We start from the raw sequence: 26787 nt of genomic DNA, 5'->3' as shown, positions 1-26787 counted from the left end.
TTGCCTCCTGGTTTAGTCTCCCTATGCTCCCAGAACAGGAAAACCTCTGGGTCAGTCCCTAACCCTGCTCTCAACTCCCCAGGGAGCTGATCATGGGTGAGGACCCGGCCCAGCCCCGGAAGTACAAGAAAAAGAAGAAAGAGATGCCATCGGAGGGCCCCCCAAATTCCCCCACCAACGATGTGAGTGCCCTCTCCCCCACATTGTGCCCCAGGGGAATGGAGTTGAGAGGTAGCCAGGTTCTGGCAGGGCAGCTTCACAGGGAGCACAGCCAGAGGGTCCCAGGGCACAGCCCCTGCAGCCACCCTGCCTCCTGGCACTCCTGCAGAGGCAGGACAGGAGGGGGCTGTGTGGATGTGAGAGAGAGGGATCTGGGACTCTGTGTGGGGCAGATCTCTAGGTTTGTGTGCGGCACGGTGGGTCGCTGACTCCTTGTGTGTGCGTGTGGGTGAGGGAGAGATAGGGGTGGGGGGCTGGTGAGTTAGTGCGGGGGGGGCCAACATCCCACCTGACAGCCTGCGGGGTGTTCCCATTGCTGCTCCCAGCCTCCAGCCTGTAGGGGGTTGCTAGACATTCCCTTAGCATCCCCACAACTCCCCATTGGCTCTCTTTCTCGCCCTGCAGCCCACGGTGAAGTACGAGACCCAGCCGCGCTTCATCACCTCCACGGGCGGGACCCTGCACATGTACCAGCTGGAGGGGCTGAACTGGCTGCGCTTCTCCTGGGCCCAGGGCACTGACACCATCCTGGCTGACGAGATGGGCCTCGGCAAGACCATCCAGACCATTGTCTTCCTCTACTCCCTCTACAAGGAGGTAACATCGTATGGGGGAACCCGCTGGGCTCCCAGCCACCCTGCCGCAGAGGTGGCTGTGTCTCAGCTCTGGGGGTATGTCTACACTACCCCGCTAGTTCGAACTAGCGGGGTAATGTATGCATACCGCACTTGCTAATGAAGCCCGGGATTTGAATTTCCCGGGCTTCATTAGCATAAGCGGGGAGCCGCCATTTTTAAATCCCCGCTGCTTCGAACCCCGTGTAGCGCGGCTACACGGGGCTCGAACTAGGTAGTTCGGACTAGGGTCCTATTCCGAACTACCGGTACACCTCGTGAAACGAGGTGTACCGGTAGTTCGGAATAGGCACCCTAGTCCGAACTACCTAGTTCGAGCCCCGTGTAGCCGCGCTACACGGGGTTCGAAGCAGCGGGGATTTAAAAATGGCGGCTCCCCGCTTATGCTAATGAAGCCCGGGAAATTCAAATCCCGGGCTTCATTAGCAAGTGCGGTATGCATACATTACCCCGCTAGTTCGAACTAGCGGGGTAGTGTAGACATACCCTGGGCGAGCAGTCCCTGCATAACCAGTCACCCTTGTTTCCATCTCCTGATGCCTGGGTGTCTGTCTCTGCCCAGGGTCACACCAAAGGCCCCTTCCTGGTCAGCGCCCCCCTCTCCACCATCATTAACTGGGAGCGGGAGTTCCAGATGTGGGCACCCAAGTTCTACGTGGTGACCTACACGGGTGACAAGGACAGCCGCTCCATCATCCGCGAGAACGAGTTCTCCTTCGAGGACAACGCCATGAAGGGGGGCAAGAAGGCCTTCAAGATGAAGGCAAGACCCCCCTGCTCCTCCAGTCGTATCTGCCTGGATAGTCTTATTGGGCAGGGTAGTCAGGACTCCTGGGTTCTCTCCCCAGCTCAGGAAGGGAAGTGGGGGCTAGTGGTTAGAGCAGGGAAGGCTGGGAGCCAGGATTCCTGAGTTCTCTCCCCAGCTCGGGAAGGGGAGTAGGGGCTGGTGGTTAGAGCAGGGGAGACCTGGAACCAGGATTCCTGGGTTCTCTCCCCAGGTCTGGGATGGGAGTTGGCTCCATTCCTGCAGGGTCACTAGTGACGTGTGGTGGATGGGCAGGGTCTGAATGGAGTGGGAATTGCTGAAGGGCGCCCTGCTGGCCCATGGCTCAGGGAATGCTGGCTTGTTAGCTGCCAGGCGAACACGCGCGCACAGGCAAACCTGGCTACGTTTGTGTACCAGCCTGCACGTGGCCCATCCCCGGCTGACAAAGCCACCCTGTCTGTTGGACAGTTTAAGGCAGCCATCCTGGGCCCTGCGCTTTGGGGGACCCACAAGGCCCAAGGCAGCCTAGGGGCTACCAGGGGGCCTGGCATCTGCGGCAGAGGTTGGGCCCACCCCCGCACTCACTTGTGGCAGTGGAAGCCGTGGGAAGCAGAGCATCCCAGCCCCAGTCCACTCTGCTCCCTCGAGTGACACAGGTGGGGTCCCAGCCTGTCTGCCTCTCTGTCGGCTCATCTGGCCCGTCATTTCCCTGCAGAGGGAAGCTCAGGTGAAATTCCATGTGCTGCTCACCTCCTACGAGCTGGTCACCATAGACCAGGCGGCGCTGGGCTCTATCCGCTGGGCCTGCCTGGTGGTGGACGAGGCACACCGGCTGAAGAACAACCAGTCCAAGGTATGCACCTGGGGGGCTAGTGGTTAGAGCAGGGGGGATGGGAGCCAGGACTCCTGAGTTCTCTCCACAACTATGGGAGGGGAGTGGGGACTGGTGGGTTCAGCACTCTTCTGTGCAGGATCTCTGAGCTCCCCGCAGGCCATCCTTGTGCTTGCCTCACTGTTGTCTGGGGGCCCCAGAAGCCCCTAACACTCCCCCCACTTCTGTGTCCCTCCCAGTTCTTCAGGGTGCTGAACGGTTACAAGATCGACCACAAACTGCTGTTGACGGGGACACCACTGCAGAATAACCTAGAGGAGCTGTTCCACCTGCTCAACTTCCTCACGCCCGAGCGCTTCAAGTGAGTCAGCCCCCGTGCCCCTCGTGAGACCCCCATCCTGACCCCCTGGGGTAATGAGGGGAGCTGGGTGCAGCCTGGTGCTGGGAGACCCCCCCACCGTCTGACCCCCTAGGGCCCCCAAGGGGAGCCAGGACACAACCTGACACTGGGAGACCCCCCCCATCTGACCCCTGGATTCCTTAAGGTGAGTTGGGATGAGGCCTGGCCCTAGGAGACCCCCTGTCTGAACCTCGAGAAGACTTGAGGGAAGCTGGGACACAGTCTGGCACTGGGAGTCCCTGCCCTGACCCCTTGGAGCCCTGAAGGGGATGCAGCCTGGCGTTGGGAATTTTGCTCCGTCCCCCTCCCTGATACCTAGACCCTGTAGCCTGCACTGCAAGAAGACCCCCCTGATTTGCCCCCACCCTGCCTGGCCATCCCCACATACTGGTTAGCTTGGTTGTTGCAGGGCATGCGACGGTCGCGTCCTGAGGCTCCTAGGGTTACAAGGCAGGGGACAGTGTCCCAAGCATGGAGATGAGGGGCCCCAGGTCCAGCCCACGTGCTGTATTCACCTTTGTGGGGTGTTTGACCCCTGTTCTTCTGCTCTTCCAGCTCCTTCTTCTGGGGGTGGGGACCGTCCCTGTCTCCCTAGCCCCCATGGTATCCTGACTGGCTTAACCTCCCAGTAGCCACAGCTCTGCTCCCTCATGGTGCCATAGTGTATCCCAGCCCAACTGTGCCCAGTGCCTTTGCTGCCCTCAGGCACGGGTGGTGCTCTAGTCTTCTAAGGTTGCGCCAGTTGGATCCCATCTGGTCTCCCTAGCAAAGTGGGATGGGCCAGGGACACGGAGGGAGAGGTTTTGGGGGGGGACTGGCACTGCAGGTGCCACGCGCCAGAGCGGCACTAGGGGTTGCTGTGCGGGGCAGGGAACTCAGCAGTGGCCTCTGTCCCCTGGCAGGCAGGGCTGGCCCCAAGGCGGCACTGGGGGTGCTGTGGGGCAGGATGCAGGGTGGGGGCTCAGTAGGGGGCACTCTCCCCTGGCAAGGCTGGGTCCAGGGGGGCGCTGTGGGGCAGGGAGCTCAGCAGGGGGCATTGTCCCCTGGCAGGCAGGGCTGGCTCCAGGGAGGTGCTATGGGACAGGGAGTAGGGTGGGTAGTCCACACTCTCCGCTGGCAAGTGGGGCTTGTCCCAGGGTGGCATTAGGGAGTGTCGTGGGGCAGGGAGCAGGATGGGCTCAAGGGAGGTGCCTATCCCTCATTTAGGATACAGTGCTGCCTGCTGGGCCTGACAAGGAGGGATGGCAGTGCTGTGGGGGCCGGGAGCCAAGACTAACCTGGCCCCACTCTGTCTGTCCATCTGTCTGTCCCTGCAGTAACCTGGAAGGCTTCCTGGAGGAATTTGCTGACATCTCCAAGGAAGACCAGATCAAGAAGCTGCATGACCTGCTGGGCCCTCACATGCTGCGGCGCCTTAAGGCTGATGTCTTCAAGAACATGCCGGCCAAGACGGAGCTGATTGTGCGCGTCGAGCTGAGCCCCATGCAGAAGTATGGCCTGTGGCCCGGGGGAGGATGCGGAGGGAGTGGGGGGGACAGACTGGCTGATAGGTCACTGCCCTGCAGTGGTGCTAGGGCAGGGGTTCCCAACCTGGGGTACGTGTACCCCCAGGGGGTACGAGAAGATTGTCAAGGGGGTACGGGGAATATTTGGTAAATAACTAGATTATCCTAATTGAAATATTCCAAAAGTAGTAGTGTTAGCGGAAAAAAGTTGTGGATTCTAGAGTCTAGAATTTATTTCCTTTCATATTGAATAGGGGGTATGGGAAGGTTTACTAAAAGCCATGGGGGTACGGGGACCGAAAAAGGTTGGGAACCCCTGTGCTAGGGGGAGCTGTGGGGCAGGGAGTGGGGGGCTTAGTGGCAGACATGAGATGTGATGCAGGAGAATTGTTCTGTGCCTGGCGCTGTGCATAGGTGTCTGATTTGAGCAGGGTGGGTGTGTGGGGCTGGAAGCCAGGATGTCTGGGTTCTCTTCTTGGTCCTGGGATGAGAGTGGGGGATGATGGTTACAGCAGGGCAGGCAGGGAGCCAGGATGCCTGGGTCTCTCCCCAGCTGTGGGAGGGCAGCGGGAGTCTAGTGGTCAAAGCTGTGGCGGGGGAGGACACGCTGGGAGCCAGGCCTTATCCTCTCTTCTGTTGCCTGTTCAGGAAATACTACAAATACATCCTGACCCGCAACTTTGAAGCCCTGAACTCCCGGGGCGGTGGCAACCAGGTCTCCCTGCTCAATATCATGATGGATCTCAAGAAGTGCTGTAACCACCCCTACCTCTTCCCCGTGGCTGCTATGGTACGTCCCACCCACTCCAGGGGCATGGGGAAACCTTGATGAGAGGGCACTGTGACATGTCCTGCTGCCTGGAGGATTGGGGGGACAGACCTTGGTTTATCATGAAGGGGAGGGGCCTGGATCCAGGAGGCGGGCTTAATGGAGTTGCGTGAAGCTTTATATACAGATTTAGTCTCACAAAACACATTTCTTGATTTTGTGCTGATTTCGGCCCGTAAAAAATTTTTTAAAGAAACATAAAAATGGAAACTTGTTAAATTCCATAAGGATTTTACCTTTTAAATGGCGTTTTGATTTCAAGTGTGTATTGAATGATAGAAAAATTAGTGGGAGGGAAAAAATGAATGAATTTTATTTAAAAACAGACATGAGGGGAGAATATGTTTTATCTGAGCAGCTTTGGCAGGTGACGGAGACAAGTTGTATGTGTTTTTTCCTGGGGTTGGGAAACGTGGAGAATCACAGGAGATTAGTGTGAGGAGTTAGCGCATATTGTATGCTTCCAAGGCAGGGTGGTCTGATTTTAAGAGACCATTTTTCTCCACTCTACTGTAATTATTTAGCTGCGTATACTGGGTAACTATTCTGAATTAATCTCTGGTTGAACCAGACAGATCTTGTGGTAAAGCAGCCGATTGTGTGTCTGTTTGGGGCCGAAGTCACTGGGGTAGGGCAAGTCTCCTGCCCTGCATGGCGGGGGGGTAAAATTAATCTGAAAGTGAGACGAGCTATAGCTTTTTGCCGTGGCAGTTTCACTGGAAAATTTTGCTCCGTGGGAGCCAGGCTCTGCCAAGTCTCTGTCCCATTACCCACCCTACAGCTGGAATCAGCTGGGAGCCCTAAGACCTCCCCTTAGCAGCACTAGGAACCAGCCTGGTTCCCACTTGGGGCACACTGTGGTGTGCAGGATGGCCAGGGAGGTGGGGAGTTTGGAGCTGATCAGCTGCCACTTTGCCCCATCAGGAATCTCCCAAGCTGCCCAGTGGTGCCTACGAGGGCGGTGCCCTCATCAAATCCTCCGGGAAGCTCATGCTGTTACAGAAGATGCTGCGGAAACTGAAGGAGCAAGGCCACCGGGTGCTGATTTTCTCTCAGGTGAGGGGGTGGGGCAGAGGTTGGCAGATGTGTGTGTGCGCGTGTGTCTAGACCAGGCAGTGTGTCAGTTCAGAGCCTCATAAGGGTGACATGTGCATTGATTGTATCTTTTCTCTGATGCCCAAACACCTTGGGGTCATTAAAGGTGGCTGCATCTCCGCGCCAGCCAAAGGAGCCCTGTTTAGAGAGTGCAGTATTGAAGCCATTTCTCTCCTGCATACATAGATGACTAAAATGCTGGACCTGCTGGAGGATTTCCTGGACTACGAAGGCTACAAGTACGAGCGGATTGACGGTGGGATCACTGGGACCTTGCGGCAAGAGGCCATTGACAGATTCAATGGTACGACTCCTGCTACCCAGATCCCTTGATCAAGATGGAGCCAGGTGCTGCACTGATGCCTAGAGGCAGACAGCCCCTGCTCCTGGGAGCTCTACTCCTGAGTAACAGACATGAGAAAGCAGGTTTGGAGGGGTTCTTGGTAGTGCCTGAAGACCGTGGTGGTGGGCAGGCAAGTGATGAATGGATGGGAGCCTGCCAGAGACAGCAGGGACTGCAGGGTGCACCCTCAGGAGGGAATTTGAGACTCAGAGGTCAGAGCCATCCTCACCCATATGCGGAATATGCAGCTGTGTAGGTCACCCAGAAATGTAGGGCATCACTGAGTCATAATGTGCACCCACCTGCCTCCTCCTACCCCGTTCCGTGGCTCTGCCTCCTCTAGGGAGGGTCTAGTCAACGTAGAAGTGACAGAGCCGGCCGGAGCTATGAGCAGAACCCGCGAAAGAGCCATTCCAGTGAGAGTGAAGCCATTTCTCAGGCATTTGCCCAACCCCAGAAGTATCTGTCAGTTTCTGAATTTACTGTGTCAGCTGACAGGACCTGAGTTTAAAATTTGTTTTAAAAGTATTTCATTGGTGTGTTGCTGAAGATCATAAAATCACATTTCTAAAAAATTGTCATCCCCTTCTCCCCCAGATGCCATTGGGCATAGGGGCACCAGTTTAACAGTACTGCGTAGGGCTCCATCCTAAGGATGGCCATGCTCAGGGGCAGGGACCTGGCAGGCCATGTGCAGGGCAGCTCTGGACTTCCCTGAATGCCCCACATGACCCTGTGGTCTCTCTCCCAGCTCCTGGGGCCCAGCAGTTTTGCTTCCTGCTTTCGACCCGAGCAGGAGGCCTGGGCATCAACCTGGCCACTGCAGACACGGTGATCATCTTTGATTCAGACTGGAACCCCCACAACGACATTCAGGTAAGTCCTCCTGTGGCTCTACCCCGCTGGGCAGCAGCTGGGGAGAGGTGGGGTGTTCCCTTCCCAGGGTCAGCCAAGAACCAAAGGAGTCCAGGCCAGATCCTTGGCTGGCCTAAATCAGAGTAACTCTCTGAGGGTACGTCTACATTTGCTCCCTAGTTCGAGCTAGGGATGCAAATGTAGGTGACCAAAATTGCTAAGGAAGCAGGGATTTAAATATCTCGCGCTTCATTAGCATGATCTTGCCAGAGTGTTACTCCGCTCAACAGCTGTTTTGAAAGTGAAAATGCGTGCCGGGACGCGTTAGTTCGAACCCCTTGGTTCGAACTAACGTTACTCCTCAAAAAATGACGAACTAACACATCCCGGCGTACACTTTCATTTTTGAAACAGCTGTTGAGCGGAGTAACACACCGGCGAGATCATGCTAATGAAGCGCGGGATATTTAAATCCTCGCTTCATTAGCAATTTCAGTCACCTACATTTGCATCCCTAGCTCGAACTAGGGAGCAAGTGTAGACGTACCCTGACTGTCCATGGAGCTGTGCCTCTTTACCCCAAGTTGTGGGTCTCTGGCCTTTCTCTTGGGGAGATACCAAAGCCCTGCTCTACCAGAAAATCCAGGAGGAACTTGGCTGATTCTCCCAGGGAGGGGTGGGTGGCTGGGAAGAGAGATAGAGAGGGGTATGGGGATGGATGGATAGAGAGAGGTGTGGGGATGGATGGAGGGATAGAATCATAGAATAGAACCACAGAGCTGGAAGAGACCTCAAGTCCAGCCCCCTGACTAGAGGCAGGATGAATCCCAACTAAATCAACCTAGCCAGGGCTTTGTCAAGCCGAGACTTAAACACCTCTAGGGATGGAGACTCCACTACTTCCCTAGGTAACTCATTCCAGTGCTTCCTAATATCCAACCTGGACCTTTCCCACCACAACTTGAGACCATTGCTCCTTGTTTTGCCATCTGTCACTACTGTGAACAGCCTTTCTCCATTCTCTTTGGAACCTCCCTTCAGGAAGTTGAAGGCTGCTATCAGATAGAGAGGGGGTGGGGATGGATGGATAGAGAGACAGAGAGGGGCGTGGGGATGGATGGATAGAGAGACAGAGGGGGATGTGGGAATAGATAGATCTGTAGGGGACTCTGCGTCTCAGGTAGATGGATGGATGGATAGAGCTGTCCTGGAGGACTAGGCAGGTAGATCTTTGCCTCTGAGATGGGCTGGGTGAAGCCGGGTCACTGGAGGGGATGGGTTGGAGGGAAGGATGGCTGGCCTGGTGTCCCTGGATGGGTGGGACAGAGGGACAGACAAGTGCCCCTGGGAGAGTCAGTTGGATGCATGAGGAGACAGGAGGATAGGTTGGGCCGATGGAGGGACAGATCGGTGTCCCTGGGCGGGTGGATCAGACAGATGGCTGGGCAGACAAGGGGGCAGGTGGAGAGGCGGATGGGTAGACCAGCACCTCTGTTTCTCACCCGTTCTCCTCTACGTGGCCGCGCAGGCCTTCAGCAGGGCTCACCGCATTGGCCAGGCCAACAAGGTGATGATCTACCGGTTCGTCACAAGGGCCTCAGTGGAGGAGCGCATCACGCAGGTAGCCAAGCGGAAGATGATGCTGACGCACCTGGTGGTGCGCCCCGGGCTGGGCTCTAAGGCTGGCAGCATGTCCAAGCAGGAGCTGGATGACATCCTCAAGTTTGGCACCGAGGAGCTCTTCAAGGATGAGAATGAGGGTGAGGGACGGCTGGAGGGTGGGGCTTGGCAGGAAGGTAGGAGGGGCCAACGGGGTGCTGACTGGAATTGGGGCAAGGCCAGGCTGGGGCAGAGCCTGTAGTATTAGGGGAGGCGGGGCTTGGAGCTGGGGAGAGGTGCCTGGGCTATGGAGGGAGAGGTCTTGGAAAGGGAGGAGAGCCCCCAGCCCCTGTTCTCTCCCCACTCACCCCTTCCGGGCTCCATGAGAGGCTGTGGATCAGGACTGAAGGGCACTGCCCAGCGCCAGAGCCCCCTCCTCTGCCCCCTGACATGGGTGTGATCCCCTCCCCCAGGGGAGAACAAGGAGGAGGATAGCAGCGTGATCCACTATGACAACGAGGCCATCGCCCGGCTGCTGGATCGCAACCAGGATGCCACCGATGATGCTGATGTGCAGAACATGAACGAGTATCTGAGCTCCTTCAAGGTGGCCCAGTATGTAGTGCGGGAGGAGGACAAGGTGAGAGTGGGTTGGGAAGGAGGGTTTTTAGCAGGGCTGGGGGAGACTAGGGCTGGGCAGGCAGGGGCTGCGGGTCGGGAGTGATGGGCACCATCGGGTGGAGAGTGGGGAGAGCCCAGGACTGGAGCTGCTGTGGGGACTGCTCCATCCCCCCACTCACCACTGGCCGTGGCCTGTGTTGGCAGATTGAGGAGATCGAGCGGGAGATCATTAAGCAGGAGGAGAACGTGGACCCTGACTACTGGGAGAAGCTGCTGAGGCATCACTATGAGCAGCAGCAGGAGGACCTGGCCAGGAACCTGGGGAAGGGGAAACGGGTACGGAAACAGGTCAACTACAATGATGCTGCACAGGAGGACCAAGGTCAGCACTCATTGATTGGTGCCTGCGGTGCCCTGGGCAGGGCTGGGCTGGCAGGGGCTGTGGGACAGGAGTGAGGGGTTGGGGGAACTCAGAGCCAGGCTAGCAGGGGCTGTGGGTCGGGAGTGAGGGAGGATAGAGCCAGTTGGAGCTGCTCGTATATCCCGTGGCTCCAAGGGGGAATTTCATGAGCTGTGGGGTGGTTATTCCTACTCAGTGACATTGAGCTGAGTAGGGGAGAAAATGGGGCATTTACAGGGTGAGTAAATCGAGCGTATGGTGCAATTGGGGATCAGAGGGGGTAGTGCCCAGTTCTGTGACAATGCAGTTCTTTTACACCCTCAATCTTAGCTCAGGAATTTTAGTGTGCTCTGTCTTCTGGGACTGACAGGAGAACAGGTGCTGGGTGTATTGTGTCCTAGTGTGTGCAGCATTAGGCAGGGACAGCCCAGGTTCTGCTTCTGGCTCTTCCAGCACTGGCTGAGCTCCCAACCCCAACCCTCTGTTTCCCCATAATCCTTGAGAGCTATGGGATGAGTAACCAGAAGCGGGTCTGTTTCCCATTTTGGGTGAAATCGGTGCTGACCATCCCTCAAATGGAAATCTGTTGGTGAAGAAGTGATGTAATCTCCACAGGGCTGGGATTTCCAGGACAGTGCACATTAAATTGAGTGACTATGGGTCGAAGGCAGATGCCTTCAGACTGGAGGGGGTGCAGGTTCCTCACCGCAAACAGGCACAGCCTGCCCACCAAGTGGTGGATCTGTCTTTCTGTAAGATCCACTCTAGCTCCCCCACAGTACATGGGCCAGGTGCAGCGATTTCCTGGGTGAAACTGGCCTGCTCTACACTGAAGGTCAGATCCAATCATCAGATTGGCCCTTCCAAGAGTATCAGTTCATGGCTTTCACTGTTCATGTGTCTAATCAGAATAAATTAGAAAATGATCCCCACAGCTGTGTTCCGTCGGAAAAATGCTGCCTTGTCAAAACCAAAATGGGTTGTGGGATCATGTCTATTTCAATGAGAAAATGTCAGAATACTTCCTATCACCACGGGGGGTCTTGGTTTGTGTCATTTTGACTTTCTCGCTGAGCATCATTCCCTCTTTATAGCTCCTTTTAAGTTTTAAAAACTTGAACTTTTAATTTTCATACCCGTCATTGCTCGAGTCCTTAATGTTTGTTGGAAACTAAAATGATGGAGCTGGGGATGAGGGGTTCAGTATGCAGACGGGGAGGGAGGACTACCCCAGTCTTTCTCGCTGCAGCAGTTTGGGGCCAGGTGAAAAGCACATCTCCATGGCCGCTGCAGCTCCAGTAGGCACAGCCTGGGGGCATATCCCCCCCGGCTAGGGCAAATCCAGGTTTGTCTGCTCCCTGCACTCCGCAGCCAGAGTGAGGAATGCAGCAAAGTGTGCACTTTCCCTAGGAGAACAGCCTGCAACGTTCCCATATGAATTTGGAGGGGGACACTTCAGCTCCTCTGCCCTCTCTAAAGGGCACCTCGGTGGGAGGCTCAGTGCTGGGGCAGTCCCAGATGGTGGGGAGTGCCTTCAGCCAGCCCCTTTCACATGCCTGGGAATTCTGTATCATTTCTGTGTGGTTTTATGAGAAGCAATCCCATTCCAGGCACACACACAACCAAAGCCTGACCTTGCTTTAAGTTATAATAAGAGGAAGCTGCAAACTGTCTTTGATGGCCCTAGTTCTTACCGTTTAGGAGGAGTTCTTGAACAAATGAACAGACAGACACACTCTCACAGACCTTTCAAATATATACTAGATATATACAACCAGAGCTCCACAAATAATGTAATCTACTCGCCTGCGGCGAGGAGATTACAACCTGGAAGAGCCAGCGCAGAGCTTCTGTGTAATTCTTTGTTTAATTGTTGATATTTTATTCATGAGTAAAAGTGCTATAGTAAAATAAAAAAGAAAATACATAAAACATTATACTTTTTATATTTAACAGTTTATATTATCTAGAGCACTTTAAAAATAACCAATATATAAATATAAGTTCTACAGCATTATTTCTACAGAAATATATTTTCTACAGCATTTTACATTTAACATAAAGGATTGCACATAGTTGTTAGTATATTATGCAGAATACTTTATAAATTCAATATGCAACTCTTAGTAGTATTTATATTATTCTTATTTGGTATGTTGATGCATAATGTTTAGCATGGATCGATATCTGTGTATTCTTTCGAATGTTTCACTGTTACATCAGGAGGGTCATTTTGATGTTTCCTAAACAAAATATTCCCGAATTCCTGCCCTGTGGGAAATTTCTGAATTTCAGTTTTGGGACAGACAGGAATTAAGTGTCAGTATATCTAGTTTCACATCCAGTCTCCAGTGTGGAACAAGACAGCATGGGGTTCAGATGGAGGAATCTGTTCTGGGACTCCCTGCTTCCCCCCACTTGCTCTGGGCAGGACTGGGGAGCTAACGGGAGAGACCCTTTAAAAAGTGACAGTTGTGATTACTAAGCAGCCTGATGATGTTTCAGACAATCAGTCCGAGTACTCAGTGGGATCGGAAGAGGAGGACGAAGACTTCGATGAGAGGCCGGAAGGTGAGGGATGGCATTTGGAGGTAGATCAGCTCTTTGTCCACGAGGGAAGACAGACCCTTTCCAAGGGCCAAGTCGTTTAAGCCCCAAGTAGGGATGTCAAATTTCCAGAAATATTGAAGGAGTGAAGATCTTTGTTTCTGGGGATTATTTTTTTCCCTTCAAAAAGTTCCCCCTAAACCTTTTCCATCCATGGTGCAGAATAATTGTTATGTGCACCGAGGCTTGTGTGAATGAAACACAATCCTAGCTGTGGGCACTCTCTGAATCAGCTGAGTGGCTGCATAAATGCCAGGAAACACCACTAAGGGCCCACGTGGCCAGCTCAGCAGCTGTTAGGGATGTAAAAGTTTAACAGGTTAAGCGATATAATTGTAATAATTTAACCAGTTAACCCTGTGGTTGGAGTCTGGGCAGCCTGCCATGGGCATGGGACTGCTCTGGCCGTATGGGCTCCAGCAGCACCACGGGCAGGGAACTGCTCCCCTTGCCTGGCCCTCTAGTTAACTAGTTACCAGGTAAGCATGCCATTAAGGGTAATGTTTACTGGGTAACCAGCTAGCTGATTAACATTTTACACCCTTAGCTACTGCTCCTGGGTTCGGTCTCCATGCAGTCTCTGAATGTGACCCAGACTGGTGCCCCTTGAAGGTGGCTGGCCCAGGCGGGAAGCTCCGGGCCCAGCGTCGGAATTATATTTTGACCACCAGCTCCAGGGGGTCTTACACCTGGTGTGACAGGAGGCTTAGGCCTGGAGGGAAGATGGAGGGACTCAGTTTTGGGTGAGCACAGGGTGGGGTCCACAGTGTCAGCACTTGGAGAGCAGCGCCAGACGTACCAACGCTAATTGCCTGGCTCTGTTCTTGGGGCAGGGGCTCCAGCCTCTGGGTTGGCGGGCGGGCAGGGGCATTTCGCAGCATTTCCCTCTGCCCATACAGGACGGCGCCAGTCCAAACGCCAGCTCCGCAATGAGAAAGACAAACCTCTGCCTCCACTGCTGGCCCGAGTCGGGGGCAACATTGAGGTGAGACACTGCCAGAATCTAGGAGGACAGTGGGGGCTGGGAGCTAGGACTCCTGGGTTCTCTCCCCGGCTGTGGGAAGAGATTGGATCCCAGTGGTTAGAGCAGAGGGGTTTGGGAGCCAGGACTCCTGGGTTCTCTCCCTGGCTGTGTTGAGCTCTGGATGTTCTAAGAAGGGCCTCATCTCTCAGCAGTGGGCCTGGTGGACACTTGGGGGTTCGTGGGGGTGGGGGCCATGCCTGAGGAGGGAACCGAGGGGCTCTCTCTCTCACCTGTCTTTGTTGCCAGGTGCTAGGCTTCAACACACGGCAACGCAAGGCCTTCCTGAACGCCGTCATGCGCTGGGGGATGCCCCCCCAGGATGCCTTCACCTCCCAGTGGCTGGTCCGGGACCTGCGGGGCAAGACGGAGAAGGAGTTTAAGTAGGTGTGCGCACAGGGTGCTTGTCTGGGGAGAGCTGGCCAGGCTGAGTGGGGAGCCCTTGCCTCCCAATTCCCCAGCCAGTGTGCGTCAGGCACTGCGTCCTTATACCTCTTAGAGTAGGTCACAGTAGGGTCAGGGGATGCAGGCCCCCTCAATCCACTGCCCCTTTGCCATGTGATGACGATTCTTACTCATCTGAGCACCCTGCCAAGCCACCAGCCCGTCTGCTTTCCTGGAGGGGGTGTGGGAAGGCAGTACTCCCTCCCTCACGCAGACGGATATCACCCCCTTGCGGGGGCAGCTGTCCTGGAGGACGGGGAAGCACGCCAGAGCTGTGGCTGCCCTCCTAAACCAGCCTGCTGCACAGGCTCCCCGCGGGGTGCCCCTCAGCAGGGCAGGATGAGAAGCAGGGTCTGATGGCAGGCGCTTGGGGCCAGGGAAAACGCACAGCATGGCTGGTGTCCTGCCACCAGTGATCCCCCTCCTGTGTGCCAGCCAGCCAAGGGCATCCCCTGCACTGTGTTTAACTCTGAATCCTAATAATGGTTATTTAAACAAGGTACGTATGTGTAAGGGCAGCACAGCCCCCTGCTGGTGTGTGTCCTAGCCCTCACATGTTGCTAGCAACCAGCCAGGATTCCCCTCCAGCCGAGTTGCTTGGGAGGGCTGTTCTCACTCAACAGAGGGCTCCAGAGTGCTGCCTATGATGGCTCTCAGCTCCCGGTCTCCCGCCCCCTTTTCCCTGCAGGGCCTACGTCTCCCTCTTCATGAGGCACCTGTGTGAGCCCGGGGCAGACGGCTCCGAGACCTTCGCTGATGGCGTGCCCAGGGAGGGGCTGTCCCGTCAGCAGGTCCTGACGCGCATCGGCGTCATGTCACTGGTGAAGAAGAAGGTGTGTCACAGAAAGAGGCATGATGGAGGGAGAAGTGTATGGGGCCCCAGGGCTGCAGGATGGAGCCTAACAGCTGCAAAGCATCAGCGAGCAGCCTGATTTGCCAGGGGAGGATCAGGGGTTCGGGCTGAGCAGCCCCCAAGGAGGAGCCCTGGGATGAAAGCAGCCTGGGAAGAGTATTAGTCGGTGTCTGTTGAAACCAATCCCAGAATGGAGATGCAGGGGGCGGGGGCTGGGTATGTCTCAGGACTGGGGGGGCCTGTTTCTGGCTTTGCCACGGACCTTGGGCCAAACCCCTAGTTCCTGCTCCATGCCTCACTTCCCCCTCCTGCCCGTTATCTGTTTAAATTTTGAGCTCTCTGAGACAGGGTCTGTTTTCACACTGTGAGTCTGACAGGGCCCCCGATTTCATTTGAGTGAGGGGAGTTGACTGTGCACTGCACTGGTATTGTCAGAGGGTCTGGGCAGCACCCTGCACAGCGGGGCCCCGATTTCACTCTGTGTAGCAGTTAGAATCCTACAACATTAGAACTGGAAGGGACCTCGAAAGGTCTGCCCTCATGGCAGGGCCAAGCACTGTCTAGACCAGGGTGGGCAATACACCCCCTCTCGCCCCGCCTTCCCTCTAGATGTGCATGCCCCTGGTTGGAAGGAGACTTCAGGGCCTGGGGGTGGAGGAGCGTGCGAAGTCTTCTCCCTGCCAGGAGCGCATGGCAATTCTAAGTGCCACATGCTCATCACAGGGCTTCACGTGCTCCTCTGCCCCCAGACCCTGATTGCCCTGGGGGCGGGGGAGTGGCAGGGCCTCTGCTTGGCGGGCTGGATCCAGCCTATGGAGGCCCTTTTGCCCACCCCTGGTTTAGACGATGATCAGACCCTCGTGGGCTAGGGCGAAGGGGCAGTTAGCTTTGTGCCTGAGCCCCAGGGAGGGCAAATGGTGCTGCGCAGGGTTGGGGCCGCCTGGTGGCAGGGCTGATGGAACATGATCTGCTGCTCCCCCGCAGGTGCAGGAATTCGAGCACATCAATGGGCGGTGGAGCATGCCTGAGCTCATGCCTGACCCCAGCGCTGACTCCAAGAGGTCGTCTCGTGCCTCCTCGCCCACCATCAAGACCTCCACCACCACCCCTGAGCCCAGCTGTACCAACACACCCTGCACCTCCAAGCCAGGTAAGGCCTGGCCCACAGGGGGCTGGATCCTGGGCACAGCCCCGCCAACCCAAAGCCACACAATCTCACCTGCATGGGTTCCTGGAGCTCTCCCTGCCGTGGGGGCCCCCGACCCTCATCCATGCATGGGGCTAAGCGGCTGGCACTGCCCACTTGACGCCCATCTTCTCACAGCCACACCTGCCCCCAGTGAGCGAGGGGATGGCATGGGGCTGCTGGCTGAGAAGGATGAGCTGGAGGGGAAGGAGACGGAGAAAGAACCGAAGAGCAATGACCGGGTGGAGACAGAGGTGAGTGCTCAGTGCCCAAGAGGTGGAGGGCAGGCAACACTGGGCTGCCCCCAGCAGTCAGGCAGACTACCAGGGGGCCAGGACCAGAGGGCCCTGCCAAGGGAAGCTGGGGCAGATCTTGGCCTTCTTAGCCCAGCCAGAGATCTACAAGGAAACTGAGTCACTGAGACGGGTCAGGAGCTAAACCTAGGTAGCAATGCCTTGCTCTGGGCCTATCTCCATGCTCTACAGTCCAGCCTGTGACTCACCTCACCCTCTGTAGCCATATTTGCTTTCCGGGTCGCGTTTCCGCCGAGCATGCCCATCCCTTCATCCTGGCGCAAAGGTTCTGTGGGCAGAGCCAGGTGGGGAACGGGCTCAGGTCTTTTCAAGATTTGCACGTTTTCCCCTGGGCTGACACCAAGAACTTTGGCCATCATTTTTACCATTCACCTATGGGGCATGTCCCTAATTGTGTGATACTAAAATCCAGGGGATGCCCTCCCTCTGAGACTCAGTTTCCCCACCCATGGGAGATAATCCACCCCTCGTTCCACAGCTCTAATGAGTCACTTGGCTGCAGGGGGAGCGAAATGATGGCCCTGGAGGAGGGAAACCACGGGCATCTGCGTGCTCAGACTAGACATACTTTGGCTCCAGGTCCTAGGCTCCTGGCTGCGTGGCAGAGCTCTGAGGCTTCACTGCTCTGTGGAGAGCGATTTCCCTGCTCTCCCCCTCCAACTAGTATCCTCTCCTGCTCAGGGTCCCACACTGGAGCAGCCAACGCTCACCACCTCCCCTGGAGAGAAGAGCGAGCCAGAGGTAGGCAAGAAAGCAGAAGAAGAGGAGCCCATGGCGCTGGGGGAGAAGGAGCCAGAGGCAGAGTCCTTGGTCAAGGAGGAGAAGGAGAAATCGGGTAATTCCCGGGTTTTTTGTGCAGGGGCAGCAGGCTCAATATGGGGGTTAAATCCTAGATTAGGGAATGGTCCAATCCCCACCTGGTGTCAATGGGCATCTCTCCTTGGGAGTCAGTGGGGCCAGACCTTCTGCTGGATGTATGGCTAGTGTCTATGGGGAGAAGGCTTAGCTAACATCTCAGCTCTTAGCTGGTTCTGTGGGGCTTGGAAGGGACCCCAAACCCACCACACTGCTGGTGGAGGTCGCTACCTCCATGATTTGCAGGATTTGTAGGAATAAATGGTCAATTTTCAGAATGGAGAGAAGTAACTTGTGGTGTCCTGCAAGGGTCCATACTGGGACCAGTCCTATTCAACACATTCATAAATGATCTGCATAAAGGGGCAAACGGTGAGGTGGCAAAATCTGTAGATGGTACTAAACTGCTCAAGATAGTTAAAACCAAAGCAGACTGTAAAGAGCTTCAAAATGATCTCACAAAACGAGATGACTGGGCAACAAAATGGCAAATGAATTTTCATTCTGATAAATGCAAAGTAACACACATTGGAAAACATAATCCCAACTATGCATTCTAAATGATGGAGCCTGAATTAGCTATTAGCACTTGAGAGAGATCTTGGAGTCATTGTGGGTAGTTCTCTGAAAACATCCACTCAGTGTGCAGTGGCTGTCAAAAAAGCAAACAGAATGTTAGAAATCATTAAAAAGGGGATAGAGAAGACGACAGAGAATATCTTACTGCCTCCATATAAATCCCCATGTTACACCCACATCTTGAATACTGCGTACAGATGTGGTCACCTCATCTCAAAAAAGATACCAGCATTGGAAAAAGTTCAGAAAAGGACAACAAAAATTATTAGGGGTTTGGAGCAGCTGCCATCTGAGGAGAGATTAAGACGACTGGAACTAAGAAAAGAGGAGACTAAGGCGGTGATATGGCTGAGGTCTATAAAATCATGACTGGTGTGGACAGAGGGAATAAGGAAAAGTTATTTACTTGTTCCCATAACAAAGAACAAGGGGTCACCAAGTGAAATTAATAGGTAACAAGTTTAAAACAAACAAAAGGAAGTTTTTCTTCACGCAGCACTCAGTCAACCTGTGGAACTCCTTACCCAGAGGATGTTGTGAAGGCCAGGACTATAACAGGGTTCAAAAAAGAACTAGACACATTCAAGGAGGATAGGCCCATCAGTGGCTATTAGACGGGATGGTGTTCCTTGCCTCTGCCCGAAGCTGGGACTGAGCAACAGGGGCTGGATGACTTAATGATTCTCTGCTCTGTTCATTCCCTCTGGAATACCTGGCATTGGCAACTGTTTGAAGACAGGACACTGGCCTTTGGTCTGACCAAGTCTGGCTGTTCTTATGTTCCCTCTCTCCCCAATTGAGAGGCAGCTCTGGGGGGTTATGGCGAATGGAGAGTGTCCCAGTCTGGCAGCCGTCTGTCTGTGGACCTCATGATGCACAGAAATTGGCGGGTTTATCACCAGGAAACCCATCTGACATATGGGGAAACTGATGCTGGGAGAGTAGCTGGGAGTTGCCATAGCAGATTGTGGCCAAGATTGGTCCTAACCCAGTGCCTCTCTTCTGAACTTGTCCCTGCACTCTGGCCTAAACTTGGTTCATGGATCTCGGTGCTCTGTGTTTCTAGGAGCCGAAGAAAAGCCAGTGGTGGAGAAGACCGAAGAGAGAGCTGGTGACAATGATGAGCCAAAGGAGAAGGGGGACGGGGAAGGGCTGGAACTGAAGAAAGGTAACATGGGGTGGAGGGCAAGGGATGAGGAAAAGTTTCCTTCTGAGCAGCTTTGTAGTTTCCCCCAAAAGAGACTCCAGGGGCCCTGAGAGCTTCTGACATTGTATATGAAGGGCAGTGATTGGAGCTAAGAGGGAGGAACTCTGCCCTGTGCAGCTCTTGGAGCGTTCACTCTGAAACCTATTGATGGCCATGTAAAAAGTCATCCTCACTAACTCTTTTACAGCCAACCATTGGGGAGTGGGTGTGAGGGGCAAGGATTAGGCCTAAGGTCTGTCTGCATGTGTGGCAACAGGAGTGTTAACCCTGACTCCTAATGATGGCTGCACATTCCTTATGGCTGTGTCTACACTGGCCCCTTCTTCGGAATAGCCATGCTAATTTAGAACTTTGGAATAGGGAAATGCGCGGGGAATTTAAATAAACATGGCCGCCGCTTTTTTTCCGGCTTGGGGAAAAGCCGGAAAAGAGCGTCCAGACTGGCGCGATCCTCCGGAATAAAGCCCTATTCCGGAGGATCTCTTATTCCTGTAGGAATAAGAGATCCTCTGGAATAGGGCTTTATTCCGGAGGATCGCGCCAGTCTGGACGCTCTTTTCCGGCTTTTCCCCAAGCCGGAAAAAAAGCGGCGGCCATGTTTATTTAAATCCCGCGGGGGATATTTAAATCCCCCGCGTATTTCCCTATTCCAAAGTTCTAAATTAGCATGGCTATTCCGAAGAAGGGGCCAGTGTAGACGTAGCCTATGTGTCTTTGAGCTGCCCTTCACTTGTGCTTGTAGAAGAGGTGAAGGTGGAGAAGGAAGCTGGCAAGGAGTCCAAGGTGGGCAACATCAAAGAGGAGAGCAAGGCCAACGGGCGAAAGGAGGACAAGACCGACAAGCCCCGGTTCATGTTCAACATTGCAGATGGCGGCTTCACAGGTGAGAGGCCAACTCAGCTACCCTTGTGCCGGGCATCCTTGTGCCAGGGCTCGTGTCTGGGAGCAGGCTGGGATAAGCGTCTGTTCACAGAGGAGGGGGATGGTCTTCTAAGTAGCACCTGGCACAATGGGACCCCAACCTCAGTTGGGGGGATCTGGACAGCGCCCGGTGCAACAGAATCCCAACCTTGATCAGCAGAGGTGTGGCTGATTCAGCCAGAAGAAATCTGGACAGGAAGTGGGAGGGGAGGGGGAGACACTGCTCTGTGCCCCTTTCCCCCCGGCAGCACTGCCATGAGAGCATTGGGAGACCTTGAGCCCTCTGTCCCTTTCCTCTCGGTGAAGTCAGCCATGGGTTTGCAGCGTGGGCATTCCCGCAGAGCTCACTCTGCCTGCTGTCCACCCCCCTTTTTTCCCACAGAACTGCACACGCTGTGGCAGAACGAGGAACGGGCGGCCATCTCCTCCGGGAAGTTGAACGAGATCTGGCATCGGCGCCACGATTACTGGCTGTTGGCCGGCATCGTGCTGTATCCTTCACCATGGCCCAGCAATGCCTGCGCCCTACTAGGGCAGGGGGCAAGAGTGGGGGAGTGTGAATTTGAGATCTTGCAGCTGATTCACATTCCCCTGTGAATTTCAGAGTCGCTACTTGAACCCAGAATGCAATTCTTCCAATCCCAAAAGCCATTTCTTTGTGGAACTCCCCAGCACTGCAGATTATTAATCCCAAAAAACATTTCCCCGTGGCACTTTGTGCTACTAGTTATTACCATCCCTAAAAAACATTTTCCTGTGGAATTCCCTGGCACTGGAAATTATCAGTCCCCAAAACCATTTTCCTGAGGAACTCCAGGCCACTGGATATTACTGATCCCCAAAGCTAATTTTCCTGTGGAACTGCCAACCACAATATGCCACATAGGGTACGTCTAGACTGCAAGCCTCTTTCGAAAGAGGCTTTTTCGAAAGATGCAACCAGTACTTTCGAAAAAGCAAGCCGCTTTTTCGAAAGAGAGCACCCAGGCAGTCTGGATACTCTCTTTCAAAAAAGCACAGTTTGCATTACATGGCGCCTTTTTTCAAAAGAGTACTTTAGAAAAAAGGCGTTTTTCCCCGTAAAACAAGGTTTTCCGCTGTCGAAAAAAGTGCCGCTTTCTTTCAGTTTACTTTTGAAAGAACTCAGCAGCAGTCTAGATGCAGGGGAAGTTCACTTTTTTCGAAAAAAATCTGTAGTATAGACACACGCGTAACGTCCCAGGGTATGTCTACACTGCAGAGCTTTTTGGAAAAACAGCTGTTTTTCCGAAAAAACTCCCTTCCGTCCACACTGCAATCGAGTTCTTTCAAAAAAAGTCTAAAGAACAGAGGGGTTTTTCCGACATTGGTATACCTCTTTCTGTGAGAAAGAAGCCTTTTACCGAAAGCTCTTTTGGAAAAAGGTGTGTGTGGACAGGGGAGAGGGACTTTTTTCGAAAGAAGAGGAAACAGGAGAAAGCACAGGTGTCCTGGTGGCCACTCTGTCCATAGTAATCACAGCTTACATGCAAGATAGCATCCATTCAGTGTGAACACTATCTTTTGAAAAAAGATTGCTTTTTTGATGCGCTTTTGCTGCGTAGATGCTCTCTTTCAGAAGAAGTTTTTTCTGAAGAAGCCTGCAGTCTAGACATAGCCCCAGTGTCAGGATTTATACCTGGAACTGTCACAGAATCTGTTTGTTTTGAATGAATTGCCCAACCTGCCAGGTCTCCGCCCACCTCAGGAAGCTGCTGAGACAACTTTCATGGCTTCCCTGCATCTGACAGGTTCTCTGGAGCCGCTCCCCTGCCGTGAGCCACTGACAGGGCATCTGGGAGTGGGAGGGAGAGAGATGGGGAGAGCAGTCCCCATCTGCAGCCTGGCTGGATCCTTAGCATCCCCTTGCCTGGCACAGACATGGCTATGCCCGCTGGCAGGACATCCAGAATGACGCCCAGTTCACCATCATCAATGAGCCCTTCAAAACTGAGGCCAACAAGGGGAACTTCCTGGAGATGAAGAACAAGTTCCTGGCCAGGAGGTTCAAGGTGGGAGGGGGAGACAGGACACATGGCAGTGAGGACCCTCCTTCCCTTACCCCTGCTCTGGCCCCCTGAGTGAGCAGGGCTGGTTGGGAGAGGAGGGGGTGGGCGACAGGGCCCAGTACCGTTCTTAACAGTGCGGTCACAACTCCTTTGGGAGAGGATAGTCCTAACTTAGGACCCCAGGTTCTCTTCCCCAGCTCTGGGAGGGTAAAGGTGGCTGATGGGTTAGAACAGGGAGGCTGGGAGTCAGGACTCCTGGGTTCTCTTCCTGGCCCTGGGAGGGAAATGGGCTAGGAGTCAAAACTCTTGGGTCCTATCCCCATCTTTAGGAGAGCAGTGGTGCTGTTGGATTATAGAAGGGGGCTAGGAGCCAGGACTCCTGGGATTTTTCTGACCCTGGTACAGGAGTGGAGCCTAGTGGTTAGAGCGGGGGAGGCTGATGATTGCCATTGTGGGTTGAAGGCAGCTTAGCTGGCTCTCCTCCCCTCATTCCCTACAGCTCCTGGAGCAAGCCCTGGTGATCGAGGAGCAGCTGCGCCGAGCCGCTTACCTGAACATGACTCAGGACCCCAGCCACCCGGCCATGGCGCTCAACACACGCTTTGCCGAGGTCGAGTGTCTGGCTGAGAGCCACCAGCACTTGTCCAAGGAGTCCCTGGCTGGCAACAAGCCTGCCAACGCCGTCCTTCACAAGGGTAAGAGGAGGGCGGGCAGGCGGGCGCGGAGAGGACGGTGTCTGTAACGTCCAACGCATCCTCTGTACCGTGCTCTCTGAATCATTAAAGTGGGGTTGTGATCAGAAATGCCGCTGTGTTCGGTTGTCTCCTTAATCCTGCTCTGTGTATCTCTGGTGTATCCTCTGATTATCTCTGGTGTATCCTCTGAGTATCTGCTGAGTATCTCTTGTGTATCTGCTGAGTATCTCCCAAGCATCTGCTAAGTATCTCCCAAGCATTAGCTAAGCATTTCTGGTGTATCCACTGAGTATCAGCTAAGTATCTTTGGTATATCCTCCAAATATCTAATGAGTATGCCTGAGTATCTCTAGTGTATTTAATGATTATCCCCAAAGTATCTGCTGAGTATCGCTGATGTATGCTCTTGAGCATTGCTGGTGTATGTCCTGCATATCTGCTGAGTCTCACTGGTGTATGCCCTGAATGTCTGCTGAGTATCGCTGATGTATGCTCTGAGTATCTGCTGAGTATTGCCGGTGTATGCCCTGAGTATCTGCTGAGTATCGCTGGTGTATCTCTCAAGTATCCTTTGAGTATCTCTTGGGTATCACTTGTGTATTTCTCCTTGAGTATCATGTGAGTATCTCTGGTGTATTTCTCCCCCGAGAATTATGTGAGTATCTCTAGTATATTTCACCTCCCTCCCTAACCCTGAGTATCATGTGAATGTCTCTGGTGTACTTCACCTCCTGCGTATCTCCGGTGCATTACTCCACCATCACTCCCCCCCACCTGACGGGTATCTCTGGTGTATTCCTGTCCCAAGTATCATGTGAGTATCTCTGGTGTATTCATCCTCTTTGAGTATCAGTGGTACATCCATCCCCACTGAGTATCTCCAGTGTATTTCTCCCTATCACTTAAATATTTCTGGTGTATTCATCCCCCTGAGTATCAATTGAGTATCTCTGTGTATTTCTCCTCTTGAGTATCACTCAAGTATCTCCAGCATATTCATCCTCCTGAGTATCACTTGAGTATCTCTGGTGTATTCATCCCACTGAATACTACCACTTGTGTATTTCTGGTGTATTCATCCCCCAAGTATCTCTGGAGGATTCATCTCACTGAGTATCCTGAGTGTTTCTGGAGGCTTCATCCCACCGAGCATTCTCTGAGTGTCTCTGGAGAATTCATCCCAATGAGTATCCCCTGAGTATCTCTGGAATATTCATCCTCCTGAATAGCCCTTGAGTATCCCCGGAGTATTCATCCCCTGAGTATCTCTGGGGCATTCATCCTTCTGAGTATCCCTTGAGTATCTCTGGAGCATTCATCCCCCTGAGTATTTCCCAAGTATCTCTGAAGTTATGTCCCTCACCCTTGATGGTCTCCTGGATGGTGTCCTCGTCTGAACAATCCCACATGGAGGGTGGGGGAGACAAGAATGGGCCCTGCTCTGCCTATGGTGTCCCGGCTGGCTCAGCCCTGATGAGGTGGGGGTTGCCACTGGGTAGCTGACCGTGCCCTGGCCCTCGCACCCCACCTGACACGTCTCCCCTTCTCTCTGTCTTTCCGCGCCCCAGTGCTCAACCAGCTGGAAGAGCTGCTGAGCGACATGAAAGCCGACGTGACGCGCCTTCCGGCCACTCTGTCCCGGATCCCTCCCATTGCCGCCCGCCTCCAGATGTCCGAGCGCAGCATTCTTAGCCGCCTGGCCAACAAGGGCAACGAGACGCAGACCATCCCGGTAAAGTCTGTGGACTTGGCCCTGTTCCCATAGGCCCCATAGTGCCTGGGGGTGGGAGGGTTCATCCTGGCTCCATAGCGCCTGGAAGGGTTTCATCCTGCACCCGCAGCCCCATAACACCTGGGTGAGGGTTTGTCCTGCCCCCATGGGCCCTGTAACACCTGGCTGGACGGGTTCATCTTGTCCAGCAGGCCCCGTAACAACTAGTGGGGGTTTGTCCTGCCCTCGTGGGCCCCATAACTCCTGGGGGAGGTTTGCCCCTTCCCTGCCGCCCTGTAACACCTGGGTGGCAGTTCATCCTGCCCCCACGGGTCCCATACCACAGGCCCTCATAACATTTGGAGAGGTTGTCTTGCCCCACCCCATAATACTTGGGAGGGTTGTTTTGCTCCTTCAGGTTTTGTAACACCTGGGGGACTTCACCCTGTGATCCTGTAATTCCTGGGAGATTCACCATAGCTCCTGTGGTTCCTGTAGCACCAGGGGGGTTCACTCTGAAGGACAAGGAATAGCCACAGTGCAGGGTGCCCCAGCCACACCCCTAGTCCACTCCCATCCTGTAGGCTTGGGCAGCTTACTGTCCCCTATTTTCTCTTCCAGGCCTTCCCGCCAGGCCCCTATGCCACCCCCCCGAGCTTTGGGGGCTCCTTCAGTGCTGGAGCATTGCCCACGGGGGGCGCCAATTACAGCCAGATGCCTGCTGGGTCCTTCATCACAGGTCAGCCCCTGCGGGTCCTGGGGGTGCGGGTGCCGGGAGCCAGGAGTCCTGGGTTCTGTTGCTGACTCTGGGAGCAGGGAGGGGCCTGGTGGTTAGAGCAGGTGGGGCTGGGAGCCAGGAGTCCTGGGTTTTCTTCCCCAGCTCTAGGAAGAGAGTGGGGGGTTAGGGGATTTATCTGTTTTCACCCTTTCTCCTCTTATCCCCACAGCTGCCACCAATGGCCCCCCGGTGCTGGTGAAGAGGGAGCGGGACAGTGACCCCCTGGAGAAGAAGGAGCCCCGAGCCGGCGAGGTGATCTGTATCGACGACTGAGAGACCTCTCCCCTCCTGCGGGCAGGGGCAGCCCCTCTCCCCCTCTCCTTCCTCAGGCGGGAAGGGCACCACATCTGCTCCCCCCCCACACTCTACCCAGATGGGACCCTACCGCCCCCCACCTCCATGGGGGTGAGCATGTAGCCTTGGTGAGCGATGGGGGGGTCCTGCCCTCGTAGTTGGGCCCCCGGACCCCCGTCCTGCCGGCTACTCTATAAATATGAATATATATATATATATATACACATACTGTATGGGGTGCCTCCTGCCGGCCCCCCCACTGGGGGGAGGCCCCTCCCCGGTTTGGGAAGGTTGCCCCCATCCCAAAGCGGGGTAGGGGGGCAGTTCTACCTCGCTGTGGTCTGGCTTGGGGGGTAGGGAAGGGCTGGGCGGGTGGGAGCGCGCCAGGAGTCACTCCGGATTGTCGCCAGTTCGCATCACTTCTTGTTTAAACTGCGCGGAATAAAGGCACCATTCCTTGGCTATGTGACCATGCCTCTGGCTGTGTTTGAGGGGGGGGGTCCGAGTCCCTCCCCAAACCCCTGCGCTGCCCTTTGCTCCCGTTGATGGGGCAACACACCTGTCCATCCATCCCCACATACCTGTCTGTCCCACCCCATCTTCACCTGCCCATCTGTCGATCCATCCATCTCCCTGTGCCCATGTGTTTGACTGTTGCCCACCTGTTCCTCTTCTCAGCCCCAAAGCACCTGTCTATGCATCCATCCCCACAGAACCATTTGTGCCTGCACAGCCCCGTTTGTCCACGTGTCTCCCTGCCTGTCACTCTCCCCATCCCCTGCAGCCTGTTAGGCTACGTCTACATTGGCAAGATTTTGTGCAAATACTTTTAACGCAAGAGTTTTTGCGTTAAAGTATTTGCGCAAGAGAGCACCTACACTGGCATGTGCCTTTGCGCAAGAGATGTGCTTTCGTGCAAAAGCATCCGTGCCAGTGTAGACGCTCTCTTGCGCAAGAAAGCTCCAATGGCCATTTTAACCATCGGGCTTTCTTGCGCAAGAAATTTATGTTGCCTGTCTACACTGGCCTCTTGCGTGAGAACAGTCTCACAAGAGGGCTTTTTCCTGAGCGGGAGCATCATAGTTCTTGCGCAAGAAGCACTGATTTCACACATTAGAACGTCAGTGTTCTTGCGCAAGAACTCCCCGCCAGTGTAGACAGGTAGCATGTTTTTGCACAAAAGCAGAGGCTTTTGC

General features: G+C 54.5%; 1 protein-coding gene across 7 annotated transcripts in view; it reads left to right on the top strand.

Moving 5' to 3' along the window:
* CHD3 (chromodomain helicase DNA binding protein 3) overlaps window positions 1–25967 on the top strand; it is a 78553-nt gene extending 52586 nt beyond the window's left edge. For 6 of the 7 annotated variants that reach the window (XM_075908087.2, XM_075908086.2, XM_075908084.2 and 3 more), the window contains exons 14-41: window positions 83–182; window positions 625–816; window positions 1417–1617; window positions 2336–2473; window positions 2692–2813; window positions 4169–4342; window positions 5006–5147; window positions 6111–6242; window positions 6468–6585; window positions 7376–7500; window positions 9008–9239; window positions 9552–9718; window positions 9904–10081; window positions 12605–12670; window positions 13606–13691; window positions 13977–14110; window positions 14860–15004; window positions 16009–16174; window positions 16349–16464; window positions 17206–17359; window positions 19025–19126; window positions 19908–20048; window positions 20469–20577; window positions 21984–22116; window positions 22613–22808; window positions 24377–24540; window positions 25141–25258; window positions 25467–25967. In XM_075908087.2, the coding sequence (XP_075764202.1) occupies window positions 83–182; window positions 625–816; window positions 1417–1617; window positions 2336–2473; window positions 2692–2813; window positions 4169–4342; window positions 5006–5147; window positions 6111–6242; window positions 6468–6585; window positions 7376–7500; window positions 9008–9239; window positions 9552–9718; window positions 9904–10081; window positions 12605–12670; window positions 13606–13691; window positions 13977–14110; window positions 14860–15004; window positions 16009–16174; window positions 16349–16464; window positions 17206–17359; window positions 19025–19126; window positions 19908–20048; window positions 20469–20577; window positions 21984–22116; window positions 22613–22808; window positions 24377–24540; window positions 25141–25258; window positions 25467–25570 (3955 nt within the window). In that variant the 3' untranslated portion in view covers window positions 25571–25967. Of the gene's footprint in view, window positions 1–82; window positions 183–624; window positions 817–1416; window positions 1618–2335; window positions 2474–2691; window positions 2814–4168; window positions 4343–5005; window positions 5148–6110; window positions 6243–6467; window positions 6586–7375; window positions 7501–9007; window positions 9240–9551; window positions 9719–9903; window positions 10082–12604; window positions 12671–13605; window positions 13692–13976; window positions 14111–14859; window positions 15005–16008; window positions 16175–16348; window positions 16465–17205; window positions 17360–19024; window positions 19127–19820; window positions 19847–19907; window positions 20049–20468; window positions 20578–21983; window positions 22117–22612; window positions 22809–24376; window positions 24541–25140; window positions 25259–25466 lie in introns of those variants that run through there. The other variant, XM_089772459.1, reaches the window with a different exon arrangement.
* The last annotated feature ends 820 nt before the right edge of the window (window positions 25968–26787 follow it).

Source organism: Pelodiscus sinensis, chromosome 22 (assembly GCF_052426305.1).
Source record: "Pelodiscus sinensis isolate ZL-2025 chromosome 22, ASM5242630v1, whole genome shotgun sequence".
Lineage (NCBI taxonomy): Eukaryota > Metazoa > Chordata > Testudines > Trionychidae > Pelodiscus > Pelodiscus sinensis.
This window is presented reverse-complemented; position numbering and strand designations above follow the sequence as displayed.